Source organism: Lynx canadensis, chromosome A2, assembly GCF_007474595.2.
Source record: "Lynx canadensis isolate LIC74 chromosome A2, mLynCan4.pri.v2, whole genome shotgun sequence".
In the NCBI taxonomy this organism is placed as follows: Eukaryota; Metazoa; Chordata; class Mammalia; order Carnivora; family Felidae; genus Lynx; species Lynx canadensis.
Genome location: NC_044304.2, coordinates 59331814 through 59351570, shown reverse-complemented (window position 1 = coordinate 59351570; position 19757 = coordinate 59331814). Strand labels below are relative to the sequence as shown.

The following is a 19757-nucleotide window of genomic DNA, read 5'->3' as shown; positions in this document are numbered from 1 at the left end:
ATACTTGAGGAGTATATTCAATTTCACATTACAAGTAGGAGCTACAATGGTGAACAAATCTGATCTTTCTTACCAGCCTTTTATTTCTTGGTCATTCACCCATCTTTCTAGAAAGCCGCAAAAGATCCTGGCAATGAACCCAATGGGTCTCCATTCAACGCCTACCTCAGTAAAACAAGCCTCAGAAAGCCAGAAGCTTCTGACAGTCTTACTAACAAAGCCAAAGAGTTGTAAGGCATCCACACCTGGAGGACATAGACGGGCAAATCAACAGCCAACAGGGGGTGGAAGGCGGAAGGCTGCGGGCTGAGAACCAATGGTGAGACGGCTTCACCTGAGGGGTCGTCCTGGGGAGGCAACAGCACGTGTTTCATTTACCAGCCATGGCAACATTCCTCGCCTTGGCCTGAGGAGTCCCCGTCAATGTGCTACACCCACCCACCCCGGATTCCAGGCAGGGCAACACGGGGAGCCACGTGAGGCCTGAGGACCCAGCAGTAACTGGAACTGGGCAGGGGGCTGCCTGCCCTTCCTTCTGGTCCTCAGCCTCTCATCTTGCTCCCAGCTGGAGACCCATACCACCTGCCATCTGGCTGTCCCCCGCTCCCAGGCCCTTTCCCTGGAGCTCCCCCCAACTCAATACCGCCCCTCAGTCTAGGCTGTTCCTCAACTCTGGCGGAGGCTCCCAGCCCCTCCAGCTCTCCAGTGGCCGCCTCACCCTACACAGGAAGGCCCCCCTCTGCCCCAGCCCACCGTTGAGAAGGGATAAGAGGGCACAGGTCTCCTGCAAGGGGGAGGCTCCTAGGCCCCTAATCATGCAAGTAAGAAAAGGGACACTGGCTACCATTTCAGCTTCATTGGCATGCCTGGCCCACAGCCCCGCCACTCAACTCCTGGTGCCGGTGCCACTGTCAACACCATCATCCCCACTTCTTAGACAATAAAACTGAGGCCCGGCGTACATAAGTAGCTTGCCCCAGACAACACTAGCTGGAGAGGGAAAGGCAGAGAATCAAAAGTGAGTTTTCTCCACCTCAAAGCTCACACCTTCTATCGGGTGTCTCTCAAACAGCAGCTCCTCCCTTTGCAACGAGCGCCTTTTCTACAACGGTGCCAGCTTTCCCAGGGGAAAGCACCTTAAACATAAAGGCTACGTCCTCCGTCGCACTGAGCACCCCCCACACACAGGGGCGCCAAGCTGCCTGAGGAAGCCCCTTCCGCCCCCCCACTGAGAAGACAAGTGAGGTCTGGGGAAGGGCAGGCAGGGGAGGGTGAGGAGTCAGGCACCACAAGGCGTCCTCTGGCCAGTCTCGGGCAGCCCTTATGGCTGCTAGGAGGCCTCAGGAAGGAGTGGGGCACGGCACCCCCACTTCACAGAACTCCAAGTGAGGTGTGGCACGCAGACTGCACGGGGGCAGTGCGGGCACTGAAGCGTCGATCCTCGTAAGGATGAAAGCTCAGACAAGTACAGAGAGACAGGACAGGAGGACAGGAGAAGCTGGGGTGACAGAGCGATCATCCAGTGCTTGGGATGGTTAGAAGTCGAGAGGCGGTTAGAAGTCTCTCAGTTCCTGAGAGGAAGGAGCACTGGACGGCTGCAGGCCCAGGGAGAATGCAGCCTGAAGCCTGGCCCCCGGCTCCCGCCCGGCCAGCGTCCTCCTGGCGACCAGTGTCCTCCTGGCTCGCTGGGTCTTACCTGCAATAACTGGACCTGAACACACGGCATCCCGGCTGCTGGAGCGGGTCCTGGCAGACCTCCACCGGGTACCACAAGGTTCCCACACAACCAACCGGTCTGGCTTGCGTGCAAGTGAGTAGGACTGACTTTGCCACCTTTCGTCTTCCTCTGAGCAGACCCCGAGGCTCCTGAAATGAAACAGACCAGCCACATGCAATATACAGTGTGACTGCGCAGGCCCCTGCCCTCACGGGGGCCCCACTCTGGGGCCACACGGTCCCGTTGTCGCGGTGCACAGCTCTGCAGGCTTAACACGAGTCAACAGGGAGAGTTGGCGGGGTTAAGAGACGAAAAGAGCCGAGATTATGATCAGAAAGTTTAGCAAACTTACACACGTCTCCTGGACGTGCAGCAATCAGACCCCAAGTGCCCATTTCTTGGGGGGGGGGGTGCAGAGGCTCCTCCTTACCCTGCAACCCCAACACTGCAGGCACACAGGAGACCCGACACCGTGGCGCACAACCACTGTGCGGAGCAGCAGGACCACAGAAGCGGAGAAGGGAAGAAAGCGGCCGTCACACCCCACCCTCGGGCACCACAGCATGTGCCCAATCGCTGCCAACTCCTTTAAGCTGTTTTCTGTCCGGCTTCCTCTGCGAGTCATCGCCTTACTGATTTCATAAAAACACGCTTTTCAAAATACTTAAGTACAAAGAAGAAACGATCTGGATGCCCAGAAAGGGGTTTTCTAACACCCATGTGGCTTGTGAGCAGCAGGGAAACCCCAGAGACCAGTGGCCAGGATTCAAATCCTGGCTCCACCAAAGACTCTGGTACCTGACCTTGGACAAGAAACCTAAGCTCCGGCCTCAGTGTTCCCTACCTGTGACATGGGAACAATACTCCTTACCTCAAAGTTTTGGGAGGATTAAATAAGTATGTGATACGAGTTGAGAACAGTGCCTGGGTCACGGTAAGCGCCAAGGAATTTTAGGTGCTGTTGATTGCTGTGTACAGACAGCCCTGGACACGTGTACATGAATGGCTTCGGTAAGACAGTTTTACAATGAGTATCGCACAACTTCATGTTAGTAAAAGCATTTGCTTCTGTTGAATTTAATAAAATGAAAAGGAACAAGTGAAACTGAACAAGTGAAACCGAAGGACTTGCTGAACGTCCAGAAAGCATTTCCTCATGAAAATTTCTAATGACCTAATGGGAAAAGAGGAAAAACATGAGAGGCTGCATTCTTCCTTTAGGTCTCGTACTCTGAGTTTCCATTTTAAACGGGAACGGTCAACTCTGGCACACAAGACGGGCCACCCCCGTTGGCAGCGAGTTTTCCTTTCACCTTGATGCCAAAACCAGCCTAGAGGGCCCAACTCTGGAGCCGCGCTATGTGCTACCTGTGTGCACCCCACCGCTGCCTGCCTGATCCTGCCCATCACCCTCGCGGTGTTTCCCGCACACCCAGCGCACCGGACTGGCAGGAAACTCCAGGATGATGTCTCCTTAACCCTCAGCACTTGACAGACTCAGCTCAGGGGCGGGGGGGGGGGGGGGGGGCTGTAGGCCGCAGTGTGTTTCCGCCCACGGCGTGTTTCCGCCCACGGCGTGCTCTTTCCCTCCTGGGTGTCTGAGGGATTCATCTTTGTGGCAAGTCTCGGTTTTCCCCGGGGGCACATTTAGTGCCCCCCTTCACTGCAGGGAATCGCAGTTCCATTACAGCCCTGAGTACTTCCTTCTTGTTTCCGTCTGCCAGGTTCTCTGCCTCGGGGAACCCAATCCCTCCTGCTGGATTAGCTCTGGCTGTTCTCCATGCTCCTCCTAACTGCTCTGCGTGCTTTCAGACAGCAGAGCAAGGCTGGGACAAGGGTGAGGAAGCAAGGCGAGGTGCTAAGGCGCGGGATCCACTCGCTCTTCGAAGATTTAACAGTAAAGAAATTCCATGTCACTTCCTATTCTCCCTGAACATGCTTGATATTCCACTCCACTCTGGAATTTTACCTGTTCTGCTTTGAAGTCTTCAATGACCCTAGCATATCTCCCTGAGATAAAAAATATGTACATACATTAAAATTTTAGGGGCACCTGGCTGGCTCAGTTGGTTGAGCGTCGGACTCTTGATTTTGGCTCAGGTCATGATCCCAGGGTCATGGGATCAAGCCCTGCATTGTTGGGTTCTGCACTGAGCATGGAGCCTGCTTGAGATTCTCTGTCTCTGTCTGTCTCTCTCTCTCTCTCCCTCTGCCCCCTCCCTGCTCACACTCTCTCTGTTAAAACTAAACTAAATTAAATTAATTTTAGGGGTGCCTGGGTGGCTCAGTAGGTTGAGTGTCTGACTCTCGATTTAGACTCAGGTCATGATCCCATGGTTCATAAGTTCAAGTCTCGTGTCAGGTTCTGCACTGTTAGTGCCTGGGATTCTCTCTCTCTCTCTTTCTCTGCCCCTCCCCTGCTCGTGTGCATTCTCTCTCTCGCTCTCTCTCTCTCTCTCTCAAAATAAATGAATAAACTTTAAAAAGATAAAATTTTAGTTTAAAAACTTATTTCAATATACTTTCTAGTATCTGAAAACCTGCATCACCATTGCAATTAGTAATGCAAACCCAACCAAAATAACAGAACATACTAGAAACTCTGATAATTATGAAATGTTAAAAATAAAATTGTACTGATGTATCGAGAACAGTGTGACGGCCTGTTTTCCAGGAGGCTCATGTGGCTGTGTGTAAGTATTACTCATTGCTAGACTCAAACGGGGTCAACATACATTTTTGCCAATTAAAAAAATATTACAGATAAATGCCTGTGTGCTTTAAATGTAATTTCATCACAATTATAGCACCCTGCAGCTGCAAATTCAGCTCCTTTGGGCAGCTCAGGACAACTACACGAATGAGTGCGAGCACCACGGTCAGCGTGCACCGTCAGGATGGTGCCTGTTTCTCACAAAAGGTCTGATTTCATTTTTCAGGTCAAACAAACATATTGCAACATGGATCAAGGGATGTTACGAAAATCACTATGAAGGAAAGCACCAAGTAATGTACCTTTTTAAGCTACTTTTAAAAGCAAGATTTAAATATGTGTATCTAATACTTACTAGCCAGCTCTATAAGATAAAAGAAAGGTCATTCTGAGCCACTCCTCATTTATTTCACAATGATTCAATGACAAGTGCGTAGGCCACACTCTATCTTACCTATGAAGCAAGAAGTATGATCAAAGCATCGTATCTCTTCAAAACATGTGCTAGCCTGTATGCCATGCAACTAGGGGGAAATGAAGTAAAAATGCTGAGAACAGAATCAGAAATAGATCCCACTTAATTTTCCCAGACAACAGCATTAACATGTTTCCTTTATACCTCATGAAAGACAATAGTATTCCCTGCTGAAAAACAAGCCAGTAACTAGAATATGATTGTATTTTTGTTAAAGGGATGTAAGAGGTATTGATTCTGTAACAGGAAATAAGATGGACTATAACGAGAATATTCAGGATACACGTAAGCTAAACTGGTTTTAGCTACTCTATTAGCACACACTCCATCTAAAAGGAATCATATACATTCTCTTTTCAGTGTGTACCTTCAAGCCAATGCCTAAGAATCTGGTAGTCCCACAGACGCCACAGTTAAACACTGAGATGAGAATCACTGTCTAACCTGGAGGGCGCTAGCACCTTCTCCGGTTAATAGTCCGTCCTAGGGATGCAGTGTCACCAGCTAAAAGGAACCGCTCAGGCTTACGTATCTGAACACTGCTGCTTTCATGGGATCCTCCTTAAAAGCATTTCATGCTAGGACAAGAGCAGAAAGGTGGGAATGGTGAGGGCTCTAAATGAACGCAGCTCCCACCCCCACGGCCCCTTCTATACTGTATCTTGGTGCAGAACCTCTCAACATGGCCCCCTACCAGAACCCATGCACGAGAAATGCCAAGCTGGCAAGAGTGCCTCAAGGCAGTCTTGACGCCTGTGTGAGTTAATCCACACACGATGCCTCCACGAAGCCAGCACTCTCAGGCGTTCTGGGTCTGGGGCTCTGGAAGAGCTTTTATGTAGGCCCTAAGGTGCTGCACCACAGGGAGCTTGGTGGAGGGACGTGACTCTCTGTCATGAAGGAAAGGCGGACAGGAGAGCCTGCAGAAGTCCTAGACCCAAATGCACGGTCTTAAACTACAAATGGAAGATGACGATCTGAAAGCAGATTCCCTTCCAACTAGCCATGCTTGCCTCCCCTTCCAAGTCTTCTCATCCATCCAAGGTCCTGGAGCCGGGCCAAGGGCTCCCATCAGCACCCTGAGGAAGCTGCGAGGGAAGAAGGTGGGCCATAAGAGGGAACCTGAGCCCACACATTGAGCGCCCAAGTGCTGGACCTCTAGACTCCCTGCTCAAGAGAAAAAACACCTTTACCTGCTGGAGCCATCGGCACAGGGTGCTGGGGTACATGGCCCCAAATGATACACTGTGCTATCTGGTAATGTGCCATCAACATGTAAAACAGCTGAAAATGAATTACACATTGCCTGAGTTAGTTATGCAAGCCCACCAATCCACGGATGCTTGAAGGCTTACAGCCAACACATGGAACCCCATGATGGCCATGCGGCCGCCCTCACTAGTAAAGATGCCATGACACTACGTGTAACGTGACTTAATAAACTTAATAAACCGATCTCAAGAAAAACTAAAGAATCCCTTTCTCACAGTGGAAATCCAGAAACCTTTAAAGGGCAAGTCATCTTCATAATGAACGAATTTTGCTTCGATAACCTCAACACTGATCCGAAACACTGGTTTTGTGCTAGATAACTTGAAAGAGCCGGGAGAGGAGAGAAGGAGAAATCCAGCCGGCAATTAAGTTTCTAGTTAAGTAGACCTAAAAAGAGAATCCTGCTAGGGCATGAAATAGCCAGGTGAGCTGGAGTGCACAGCGAACTGTGGTGCAGCATCACCTCACCTCACAGAGCCATCATCAGAATTAGGTGAGACCAGCAGCACAGAGCCTGGCTCAGGCAAGGTGCTCCACACATCTCCTGGAGATGCCCCTAGGCTAACAGCTACAGAACCCAGTGCCATCCCAAGCACGTGCCATCCTCACCCCCAGGAGGGATGTGCAATGGAGATGGTCAGCTCCCTATCCTACACACCGCTGGCTCAGAGGGCTCCTTCCCCCCACCAGGTGTGTAGCGGGGAGCATGATGAACTTTGGGCTCATGCAGGCTTTCTCTGCTGGGCATCCTCACTGAACCACAGAACACAGTGAACTATCTGAGTGCCTACTGCCCAATTCTCCTAAGGATGGGAGGCTAGACCCATCACATACCCTGTATGGTGGCGGGCACTGGGGCTTCATGCTTTCACACTTCCTGTTGTTTAGTTCTACGCGGCTGTTAAAGGATGTACCACAAGAACATGTTTATTCACAAGAAAAAATGTTCGTGCTTAATAGCAACAAGCAGGTAAGAAATACACGTGTATCATTTCTTCAAAACAAGTAACAGGTATAGTTTAGACACATAGGGAAATGTTTAACATCAAAACGCTGGAAGTGGTTTTCCCTGGGTGGTGGAGCTGCCGGGGAAGATACGTTAAGAAATCCATGATTTTTCCCTAAGAGCACACCAACATTACCAGAACCCCTGATGGAACGTGCACCCTCAGTTTACGGGCCCGCACGTCTGTGCTCCGGCTGTCCCCACTTGTCTGGGGGCCTTGCTCTCCACCAGAGCACTGGCTGGCTTTCGTCACGGACACCCTTCAGCAGGCCTGGGTCACCTCCAGCACAGTGGTCTCCCTGCCCCATCAATTCTTTTTCGAAGCCCGTGTGGAGATTTTAACTAAGTAAGTCTTCCAAATGAACTTAAACCTGACGGGTATTTTTTTTTCTTTTAAAAAGTTCCTTTTGGGGGCGCCTGGGTGGCTCAGTCGGTTAAGCGTCCAACTTTAGCTCAGGTCATGATCTCAGGGTTCATGACCTCAAGCCCCGGAGTCAGGCTGTCTGTTGTCAGTGCAGAGCCCGTTTCTGATCCTCTGTCTCCCTCACTCTCTGCTCCTCCGTCACTCACTCTCAAAAATCAACATTAAAAAAAAAAAGTAATAAAAAGTCCCTTTGGGGGTACCTGGGTGGCTCAGTTGGTTAAGTATTCAACTCTTGGTTTTGACTCGGGTCATGATCTCACGGTTTGTGGGTTTAAGCCCCACATCAGGGACAGCGCAGAGCCTGCTTTGGGATTCTCTCTCTGCTCCCACCCCCTCAAAATGAACAAACTTAAAAACTGAAATAAGAAATAAAAGGCTCCTTTGGGATTTTAAAGGAAATGAATAAAAAATGTAAATTAACAGTACGAATTGAGTGTTCCATCCAAGTACACAGTAAGCTGTAAACAGGCCCTTATCCAGGCGCAGCATATCTGTCACTAGTAATTCTGATACTTTATTACTTTCATTGCCATTATGAGTGACATCTATTTTTCAGTATTGTTTTTCCAATTATTCTGATAGAAAAGCAACTCATGTGATATATGCAAACATTTTTTATACAATTAGCTACTGGTTTACCCTTATTTGTAATTATTTGAGTCTATTCCCTTGGGTTTTCTAAGCCTGATAATCATCACTGATGGGCAATCACATCTTCCTATTGATTTTTCTCTAAAGTTTCCATAAAAACGTCCAATGTTATTGTAGCGCTGGTGTGGCTGCATCTTCTGATTATAACGGGAACAGGTTCCCCACTGAAAATAATGTTGACTGTTTTTCTGACTTGCTCTCCATTATTAGGGAAATCTTTTTAGTTCCTAAAGGTTTATGATTTTTGAAAATCAACAATGATGAGTTTTATCTACTGCCTTGTTTGGCATCAGTGAAGATCATGCGGTTTGCCTCTGGCTCTCTGATGTGGCAAATCATACTGACAGCTGCCTAACCGTGACCCACGTGGAACCCTACACAAGCCCTAGTCATCTGGAATTCAGTGGCTGGTATTTTACTCAGGGGTTCTACACCCACTTCACTCGCTGAAGACGAAACGCTCTTATGTGTAGTACAGCTAGCAGGCTGACTGAAGGTTCTGGAGCCAGTCGGCCTTGGGTGCCCCACCCCGGTGCGGCCATCCATCAGCTGTGCAGCCCCGTCAAGTCAATCTCTCTGTGCCTCAGCTTCTTCATCCAGAAAGTGGAGCATCAGCGCTTACATCTCATAGGGTTGCTGTGAGCAGTACATCAGAACAATGTTGGGTATATGAGCTTCGATGAACTGTTACGCCTCGGTCAGGCGTAGCTCTGGGGTATGCTAACTGAATGCCGCTTATTTGAAATGTGGCCGGTGATTAGCTATCTGTTCATGGTTTACCGTTCTTTCAAATACTGCCTGGATCTTTACTTCATTAGGTACTGGGCTGTAACGGCAATCCTCACCATGAAGCTTACGATTGCTGCCTGTGTCCTAAGCACACATACGTATGTTTTCCAGGGACCTACAGATGAAGCTACAATCAGAATGCAACGATGAAGCAGTAGAGCGTACCCCGGAAATACTGAGAGGGCCAGTACCAAGAGATCTCGAAAAAGGTTTGGGATAATCTAGCAGCCATAATGCAGTCATCATAGCCCTTATGAAACTGTCCATAGAGGATTAGTCAGGGGCCCATCAGGGGCCCAGGAACACTCTAGGTAAAACACCCAGAGGGATTCCACGCAGACGATGGGGTACACCAGTGACAGCACACTAACGAGCAACCACCTAAGTTGGCACAGCAGGTAGGCACCACCACCTCAGAATCCAGAAGAGGGACAGTGCCCAGGAGCCAGAACTATATCAGGATCAAGGGCTGCCCAGCAAGAACTGGGACTGCGGGGGAAACACAACCATTGTCATAAAACTCCTACCAAAGCAGAGCGTGAACAAGGTCCCGGTTCCTCCTTCCTCCCTCCACCTAATCCCCTGCCAATGCTCCTGCTGGCCAACCTAGGCTAGGAGTCTAGGAAAGATAGTCCTGAGGTCGTGAAGGTCAAACTGGCAAGCTGGAAAGGAGGACTCTAATGGTTCACATGAAAAGGCTGTCCAGGAGCTCCCAGGGTGACAGAGAAACGGGGGCAGGATTTGGGGACAGAATACGCCTCCATGTACCATCCAGAGTTCAGGACCACCAGACCACACACATCTGGCCTTGGCTCCCAGGGCCTGGTTCCCACCCCTGCCCGCTGAACTCCAAAAGCCAGCGGACTGGAGCCACATACAAACGAAGTCCTGCCACTGTTTTCCTTATTTTGCTCCAATAAAAACTAAATGAATGTACAGAAGCACATGCTGTGATGAGCAAGACATACATGCTACTGAACTAACCACTGGGTCCTCTAATCAGCACTGGGCTAAGTGTTTTACTTAGAATCCTTTACCATAAGAATCCTCACGGGTAATCCACACAACCACCTGGAGAGGCAGGTCCTGTACTGTCCCTCGCAACAGAGGAGGCTGCAGCTGAGGGGTCAGACACCTGCCCAAACCCACTGCAACCAGAGGAACAGACCTCAACCCCATCCCTGACCCCCACGGTGGTGCTCCGATCCCTAGCCACTTAGCGCTGTCACGAGTCACCGCACATGGCGGCATGGATATAGCACAGCTCTCCGAAGTGTGGCAAAGCCAATTACATCTTCTATGCTGCACGAAGGCCCCTCCTCACAAGGATCAGGAACCTGCCAGAGAGGGCTTTCGGCAGGCTGCCAGGGTCAGACTTCCATGCTCACTTGACAGCAAGGTGGGAGCACCCGCAGGGGGAGCAGGCGTCTACCAAGGAGACAGAAGGGGAGGGAACAGCACAGGGCACGCTCTGTAAAGGTAACAGAAACAAAACAAGGGACAGCAGCTAGTCAGTAGAGGGCAGGCCTGTACGACCAGGACTGAGAAGAGCCTCATCACCAGCTCACCTCCAGGTGCAGGACACCTCAACTCCCAGCCTATTCGGGGACAGGGGTCACATTTCTCCACCACCACCACCACCACCATCACCACCACAGGAAGTCCGCTGCCCCCAAGCCCCTTTATCTGCTTCAGATCTCCGGCCATACCAGCTCTTCAAACCATCGCTCTAGTCCAGGAAGCAAACGGAACCTGGGCCCCAAGGGATGGGCGTGGCCCTGCCCACAAGTGTACTGCCAGGAGGCTCCCTCTCCGAAGAGCTGCTCAAACACGCTGTGCTTACGCTAACCTGCACGGTCTAACCCTAGGTAGGTGAAGGTCAGCGGTGCAGAGGGTACTACCATGGACAGCTGAAGCAAAATCATCCTAAGGACAAGACCAGGTGGCCTCCCTCCCCATACCCCCCCCCCCCCCGTCTGCAATCCACTTTGCTCCCCCATCACGGGCCACGCCGGCCACCCTGGGCACCTACATGGAGCCTACGGGGTGTAAAACAGCCCCAAGTGATCCTGACACACATTCTCCCACAGCACCAGGGAGCATTTACTCCAGCCGCAGTCCAGACTCCCCATCCACCCTGCCGAGGGCCTTCATGACGCTCAAGTTCATAATCCACTCTTGCAGGTCCAGTGTCTGCGTGAATGTTCCCAGAATTCTCTTCTAGAAAACAGGCTGTAACTGAGGCATGTCCTCAGTTAACAGCCAGCCTGCGCTGGGGCCTTTCTCCCGTCTTCCCTTAGTGTGGCTCTCCTGCTCTCAGCATGGCAGCGCGGGAAGAAATGGAAGGAGCCTAGTGACTCCGATGCCTAAAGATTTTTGCTTTAATGTGTGTGGGGGGGGGGGGGGGGCGGGGAATGTGTGTACATGTATTTTAAAAAACAGATTTTTGACTTAATTTCAGAGCTCAATCCAACCCAATTAATCAAACATTCCAGTGGCACAGACTGACCAGTGGCAGCAAGCACAGCATCTCACCTGGCCGTCCACCCGCAAGCCCATCTTCCAATGTGGGACGAGCTGGCTGTGCTGAAGGAGCCGCAGAGGGCCCCACCCCGTGCTGCCAGGCCCTCATCTGTTCCTTACTGCTTCCGTCACCCCCTTCTGGGAAGGGAGACCAGTTCCAGACTCCATGTCTTTACCGGTTTACAGGTAAAGCGGCTGGGGAGCTCGCCCAAGTGCCCCAGGTGTGAACCCCCCCCCCCCCCCCGCAAAGCCTCCACTGGTGTGCTCCATCCTGGCAGAATAGCTGTTCCACTTCCCACGACTTAAACTGGGGGTCGATATTTATTAATTACATAATCAATGTATTTTCAAGTACAAAAAATAAAAATGGTGAAAATGATTTAAAAACCCATAATCTTAACACTCAAGAAAAACCACTATCCGTGCAAGGATATTTGTTTGCTCTACCATTTGTGTTTCTATGCAAATACATGCACAAAATGTGTCTGTCAACGACACACTCGGCTTTTCTTACAAACACGGACTTACCAAACCTATGCACAACGTGTGCTTTGCTGGCATAATAATTATGAGCTATAAATATTTAGTAGTACACAGCTCCACACTGAGCAGCAGCTGACATGTGGGCCCTTACGTAGATCCCTGGATACTTCCCTGAGAAAAGTCCCAAAATAGTTATTTCATGATTGAATGTTACGCAGATCTTTTGGCTCTCGAAAACAGTATCAAATGACCATCCAGAAATGTCACACTGCATCCCCAGTGAGGCTCTCCCCAGCACAGCCCGGGAACGCGTTCCTCGCGCCCCCGTGTGGGCTCTGGGTGTCCTCGCCTCTGAGTACCGAGCACACCCCTCTGATGACGAAGGGGACGCCTCCTCGTGTCAGCCGCCTTCTGCACAGCGCTTGCTCAGGTCCCCTACCCCTTTTCCTAAGGATGCTTTCATCTTTCTTATTATTTCATGCTGTGTCTGTTCATTCAAAACCTTTCCGCGTCCGCGGATCTCCAAGGCCTGCGCCTCTGCTCTGCTCTGGGCATCTGTGCCCCATGAGGAGTGTGCTCCCCAGGGAGAGCAGCGTGGCGGCCCGGGCGTGAGGCCGGCTGCTGAGAAGTGTCTACCTTAGAGAGCTACCGTGAAGATCAAACGCGAGCTGAACCACAGAAAGCACACAGCTGAGAACAAAGTAGGCACTGGCTATCTGAACAGCTTTCCATGCCTTTCAAATTCCTTAAAGCCCTCATCTTCGTTCTTTATCCTGCACGGAACCTTAGTGTTTCTTCCCAAAAGGCCGTCACTCGTTTGCCATAATTGGAAGAACCATATTGACGCGCACAAAGAAGAACGGCCACAGGCCTGTTTATCAACGTGCGTCCCTCTGTGTCCTGGCCTAAGGCCACGGCTCCACCACGGTTTTCATGGCTGCAGCTTGTGAGGCATCCCCAGGCAGAGGGCACATCCTCCAGGTCAGTGTCCCACGTGTCCTCAGGGACCTCTGCCCCTAGGTTCCTACACAAGTGCTCTGAAATCTCCGCGGAATTTCAGATAGAATTGTGTTAAAGCCTGCAGGAAGTGTCCGCCTGACTGCTGTAAAGGTGGCTTTCTCTTGAGCACTCCACTGCTGTTAGCAAATCTTGATGGCTCCATCAAGACAGCTCCAGCATTTACCCACTTCTTCCTGCCAGCAGCCACCATCTGCCCTGCTGGGGACAGCAAGGAACCCCTACCTGCTCTCCTTGACCCTTGACCTTAGGGTTTACTTTCAAAAGAGCAGCTGGAATGATCCTTTTAAAAATATGTCACTTTCAGAAGGCACCTGGGTGGCTCAATCGGTTAAGCATCTGACTTCAGCTCAGGTCATGATTTCACAGTTTGTGGGTTCGAGCCCCTCATCGGGCTCTGTGCTGACAGCTCCGAGCCTGGAGCTTACTTCAGATTCTGTGTCTTCCTCTCTCTCTGCCCCTCCCCATTCACACTCTGTCTCTATCTCAAATATAAACAAACATTTAAAAAATTGATTTTTAATAAATAAATAAAAAGGTGTCACTTTTCTAATTATGTCTTCATGTTTCCCCATCTGACTGTGAGCAAAAGCCAAAGTTCCAGCACAGCCCCAAGCAGCCTGGCCTCCCACCTGCTCTCTGATCACTTCCGTAAAGTGAGCCTCCTCACTCTGACAACAGAGGCCTTTCCACTGAGAGCACCCTCCAGCCTCAGGCTGGCAGGGGCTGTCCCTTTGCCCACATCTACCCACACAGCTATTTCCCTTCCTCCCCTCCATCAAGGGTCTCCTCCTCTGTGGAGGCCTCCGTCTACCCTATTTGAAAACTCCAAACCAACACAGACCCCTTTCCTTGTTTTATTCACATTTACCGTTTGAGTTACTGTTTTTGTTTATCCAAAACTCCCCTCAACTCCACCCCCACCCCCAACTCCCACATCAGAATGCAAGCAGTGATGCCCATGTTATTTACCTGTCCCTGCATGGCAGGCAGCAAGGACATGTATCAAAAGGAAGGAGTCACCACATTTGAGAACATCATCTTTTCTCTGAGTCAAGTTTTGTTGTCTTCTTCTCTTCCTCCTCCTTTATGTCCTACCCACTCACAAAATTTCCCCCTGGTTGCTCCGGAATTTTTGTCACTACTGTGAATGTGGTATTTTCTCCACTGTATTTCCTAACTAGCCACATCGGACACTTCTCATAATTACACATTTATGTTATAAGCAGTTACTTACATGTCTTTAAACCAAAGAGTTTATTAAGTTTTCTTTTGTTTTCCAAGTAATTTTTACTTTCTATTCTACCACACTATGGTCAAAAACATGTACTACCAAATTAGGTTCTTTCCCCTAAAGACTTTACGGCTTTCCTAATTTGTTCAGTTTAATTTTGATAAATATCCCATGGTTATGGAGTAGGACCTACGAAATCAACTTTATTAACCCCATTGTAAGTATCTTTCATATGTGTATTGTTTTATGCTTAATTTGCAAATAATGAGCTAAATTACCCATTTCCAATATTGGTAGGTTTTCATTTACCCAGTTCTAGATTTCCACCACTTTTTACTTTATCTTATTTGGTATTATAAGTTTCATATAAATATTCACATAATGGTTACTCATATAGCTGTTATATTCATATATAAATATTCACAAAAATGTTATAAATCTTAGTCTTGCTGTTGATTACATACGTGAACAGCAGCCAACAAAAGGGAAAGTCTTCTCTGCCCCAGTTGCTTTGAATTCTACGCTTCTGATATTTATGATTAACCCCTGCTTTGTGATTGTTTTATCCGGTCTTAATTTTAAGCTTCCTAAATATTCCCATCCAGGGTGTGCCACCTCTAGACAACCCGTGATAGAGATTTTCGCCTTTTGACTCTTGCCAAAAAAATGTTAGGGCAGTCACGTGCATTTACATTTTTACTGCCACAGACACGGTTTTGCTGTTTACTGCCTCTTCCGTTAAGTGCTATACATTCTTTCCTTTCCCCAACCTCAGAGACCAGAAAAACACACATCCATTAGTAGTTCTGATGTCGGTTGCATTAAAAAAAAAGTTTGTTTTGCTATCAGCTTCAAGAATGAAAGTTTCTCTTTACTTTTTATATTTTTATACTTGGCAGGGGACCACATACTAAAGATACAGAAAATGGCGCAATTTTACTTTCTGTACACAATAGCAACCCAATGGGAATAGTCTTGAATTTCAGACCCTATACCTTATTTTTCCAATCATTCAGATTGCACATTTTCTAAGAATCAATACGCACACTCTGCACTTAACTACACTGACAACAATGACCCCCAACGGTGTTTAAATGGCTTAACTTGGGGCGCCTGGGTGGCGCAGTCGGTTGAGCGTCCGACTTCAGCCAGGTCACGATCTCGCGGTCCGTGAGTTCGAGCCCCGCGTCAGGCTCTGGGCTGATGGCTCAGAGCCTGGAGCCTGTTTCTGATTCTGTGTCTCCCTCTCTCTCTGCCCCTCCCCCGTTCATGCTCTGTCTCTCTCTGTCCCAAAAATAAATAAACGTTGAAAAAAAAAATTTAAAAAAAAAAAATAAATAAAATAAATGGCTTAACTCCACTGAGTCCTGTTTCCCTGCAACTTCTCTTAGACTTATTATTTTTTTGTTTCTTTATTTATTTTTGAGAGACAGAGAGAGACAGAGCACGAGCAGAGGAGGGGCAGAGAGAGAGGGAGACACAGAATCTGACACAGATTCCAAGCTCTGAGCTGTCAGCACAGAGCCTGACAGAGGGCTCGAACTCACGGACCATGAGATCATGACCTAAGCCGAAGTTGGACGCCCAACCGACTGAGCCACCCAGGCGCCCACATCTCTTAGACTTATTACACAATAATCATTGAATCCTAAAAGCCAAAAAGCTCCCAAACCCACATTTCCCCCTCTAAATCTGGTGCCAAACAATTATTTAGTGGCTAACATCTGACATGAACTCACAGGAATATATTTAACTGAGAAGCACTGACATATTAACTAGGCATGTTAAGAAATATAGAACAGATGTATCTTATTACCATTTAAAAGGTAAAATATTCCAAGTCCAAACCTCAGCCAGCACAGGTTAACGTACATGAAGATATTCCCTGGCCCTGTCTGCTGGGAAGGCCTAGGCACAATGTAGCAATGAGCAACAACCACAAAGAGTGCCCTAACCTTGGTTTCTGAAACCATTTTCCAATAAAAGGAGAAGTGGCTGAAAACTGGGCTGGGGCAGGGAAAATACAAGACGGTGCCACAAGTTAGGGAAATGCCCCTGAAAAAAAAAAAAAAAAAACAGGGCATGTTGAAACAGCACAAGAATCCTGGGGCACCTGGGCGGCTCAGTGGGTTAAGCGTCCGACTTCGGCTCAGGTCATGAACTTGCAGTTCGTGGATTCAAGCCCTGGTCGGGCTCTGTGCTGACAGCTTGGAGCCTGGAGCCTGCTTTGGATTCTGTGCCTCCCTCTCTCTGCCCCCCTCAAAAATAAATAAAGATCACACTGTCTCTGTCTCGCTCTCTCAAAAATAAAGATGAGAGAAAGAAAGAAAGAAAAAAAGAGAGAGAGAGAGAGAGAGAGAGAGAGAGAGAGAGAGAGAGAAAGAAAGAAAGAAAGAAAGAAAGAAAGAAAGAAAGAAAGAAAGAAAGAAAGAAAGAAAAAAGGAAGGAAGGGCACAAGAATCCAACTGAAAGAGCTGCCAGGAGCCAGAGCTGGAGCAATCTGAGCAGCAAATAAATACTGATAATACTGATTATCGTCCAGTACTCCTCACAATAACCTAAAGGATAATAAACACCTCTGAGTCCACACTAATGTAACCAAAACATAAATGAGGGAGAAGAGACCACTTTCCCTTAGAGAAGTACAGGGATGAGGGAGAAAGAAAATCACCACTAGAACACCACAGTAACAAAGTCCACCCTTAAGTGCTGAATGAGGGGAGGCTTAAGGAGAAACAGGATATTTGCATGAGCGCAGGAGCAGATTAACCTTGCCCAAGGACAAGTCTGGCCTTTGCCTCTCGATCCTGAAAAGAAATCGCAAGGTCCCTGGAAGGTCCAGCCTGGTAAGTGTGTCTACCTGGGAGCCCTCAGGCACTTCAGACAGTGTACTGACGTGATTTATGGTGGAGGTCTCGGGTCGCAGAGTCAGCTCAACCTTCGGAGGGGCTGGAGACTGTCAGCCACATGGACAGGCACCCATCTGTGCAATCAAGACACGATCAACGTGTGGATATGAAGGCCCAGGTAAACTCCCCTGGTTGGCAATACTTTGTCACACAATGGGAGAAGTCAGCACTGTCTGCAAACAGGACAAACTGCCCACCAGAGGTCTGGGACCTCCAGAAGGAAGAACACCTAATCACTTGCAAGGGAGTTATGCCACCCGCCAACAACTGACCCACTGGATCAAAGCTCAATTAGATCCAGCCTCTAGATGGGATCACTGATTTATAGGAACCACAGAAGACAGAGGAACCGGTTAATCTCCAGCACAGTGGTGCAACCAGCCAAATCTAGACTGGCCAACTCCGCAGGACAAACCACCCAGACTCTCCCACAAGCACACGGGGCAAAAATGGAGGGAGAAACCTACAGATGACAAAGAACATTAAGAAACATATCAACCAATAGTAATATGAGGCTTACTTGGAATGCAATTCAAGCAAATAGCTATAAAAATCATTTACAACGTTTGAGACAACTGAAAATTTGAACACTTGCTAAATATTAAGGAAATACTGTTAATTTTTAAAGAAGTGATAACATCATATGGGTTTGCTTTTTAAGTGTCATTGTTTAAAAGATAATGTGGAACTATTTAAAAAATTAAAAATAAGTAAAACCACCTCTACAGATAAAAACAATTAAAAATAAAAGTACCTCCACAGATGCCACCCAAAAGCAACGCAGTCAATGTAACATGTACCATACACCTGAATGTTCAGTGTCCTTTGTCCTTCAAGTGGACGTTACCGATCGGGTTAAACAGAGGCATCTGCTTCCCTTCACTGACTCTGCCTAGCAGGTGCTAGATTCTTCCACTCTATGGACGTCCTCTACCACCACATACTTTCTTCTATTATCTCTACAAGTGCCATGGGGACACTGTGTGACCGCTGTGGAGGTAACCCTTCCCCAGTCACAGGGAACAGGGCCACGAACAAAATTCGCTGTAGGGCACTATCTGCTTTAAGAAAACGGATTAACAGAAAATAGGGAGTGATTTTAAAGAAGCCATGATATTAAGAAAGATACAAACTGTAGTGCTAACCGTACATACTCTTTGATATTCTTCAAATAAATTTTAGACAAAGAGACACATGAAACACTCGAAAAACGGTACTAGAAGTCGTCGCTGTTTCCTTTACAGAAGGATTTTCCAGTTTCTTCACGCACGGCATCCCACCATTCCATTCTCTAGACGGACAACAGACAGATGCACGAGGCCACAAATTAACAGGTCTTGTCTGGTCCACTCAAGTGTTTTTTAAAAATTCGACAAAGTTGCTGACGTTTTAAAATTACAAGATTTTAACATAACGCTGAACTACGCATCCACAATGCCACATGACACCCAAGGGCCGGCTCCGCAAAACCCTGCTCCTGGGACAGCAGCAGCCCCGTCCCCAGGCTGTTCCCAATGCCACGGTCAGGGGCCAGTTGCCATCTGGCAGCAGGTTCCCACCTCCGCTCTTCTGACCCTTGGCCTGGCTGTTCTTTACCTTAGTGGCCTACTAGGCAACAGACACTGGTCAGCAAGACGTCTCCAGACGGATGCTGGAAATTTTGCGGTATCTTCTGGAGTTCACATAAAGGGCATTTTGAACGTAAAAGTAACACAAAGAACACAGAAACGCCTATTCCATGTGTTTCTTCTCATTAAGGCCCAGGGTGACTCAGAGCCCTCACTCCCCCAGCACACACAGCCTCACCTGCGATGCTCCCAGCTCCTTTCTGCTTTTTTTTCTTGGCTAGTTGAATGGCTCGGGAATCAGTTCTTGCTGAGCCCCCACTTTCCTGGGACCAAAGAAAAGTGTGTCAGTCACTTGTTCCAAATGGCAAAAGAAGGGTAGTAAGGGAACTATGGAAATGTACTAAGTCTGCCTCCTGAACAGAGTAGAGTCCGATAATCTCTGAGGATCTCCAGCAAAGGTTCACCGAGAATCAAATGCTACATCCAATTACGGTGACAACTAAACAGAACGAGAGGTGGAACAATATACATGATTTTATTATCCAGAGAAGCAAAGTTTATTCCTCCGAAGTCTAAAACATATTAAAATATTTTACACAGAAACTGTTATAAAAGGAGTTACATACTTCTCTGCTGTCCGAAACAAATAACCAGCTTCCCTCGGTGGTTCAAGATTAATTAGCTGCAGCACTTCTCAACATTTTCCAGAACATGCCACACGATACTTGTACGGCAGACCTAGGGAGGTCCTATTTCATATCCCCACTACAGAAGCCGCTCTGGTGGTGAGGCCTGACTCAAAAGTTATATACACCAAAACAGTAACTACATTACCGAATTCAGGAAGTTTACTGAGGGGGCCAAACAGTATTCAAATGGGACTTCGCTTCTCTAAGTTTGTGAATGTGTTGATACGAAAAAGAGTTTAATACTTATCACTACAAGAAGAAAAAGAACAGCCCTCATCAGCTCGTGG

The 19757-nt window shown here is 48.3% G+C and overlaps 1 protein-coding gene across 4 annotated transcripts in view; it reads right to left on the bottom strand.

Annotated features, from left to right (window-relative positions):
- The window catches only part of ZXDC (ZXD family zinc finger C), a 38373-nt gene that overhangs the window by 2623 nt on the left and 15993 nt on the right, over positions 1–19757 (bottom strand). For 2 of the 4 annotated variants that reach the window (XM_030307556.1, XM_030307557.1), the window contains 3 exons: positions 19020–19104; positions 1697–1866; positions 246–347 (listed from right to left, as the gene is read on the bottom strand). In XM_030307556.1, coding sequence (XP_030163416.1) covers positions 246–347; positions 1697–1866; positions 19020–19104 — 357 coding nt within the window. Of the gene's footprint in view, positions 1–245; positions 348–1696; positions 1867–19019; positions 19105–19757 lie in introns of those variants that run through there. The other 2 variants (XM_030307558.1, XR_003967060.1) reach the window with 2 other exon arrangements.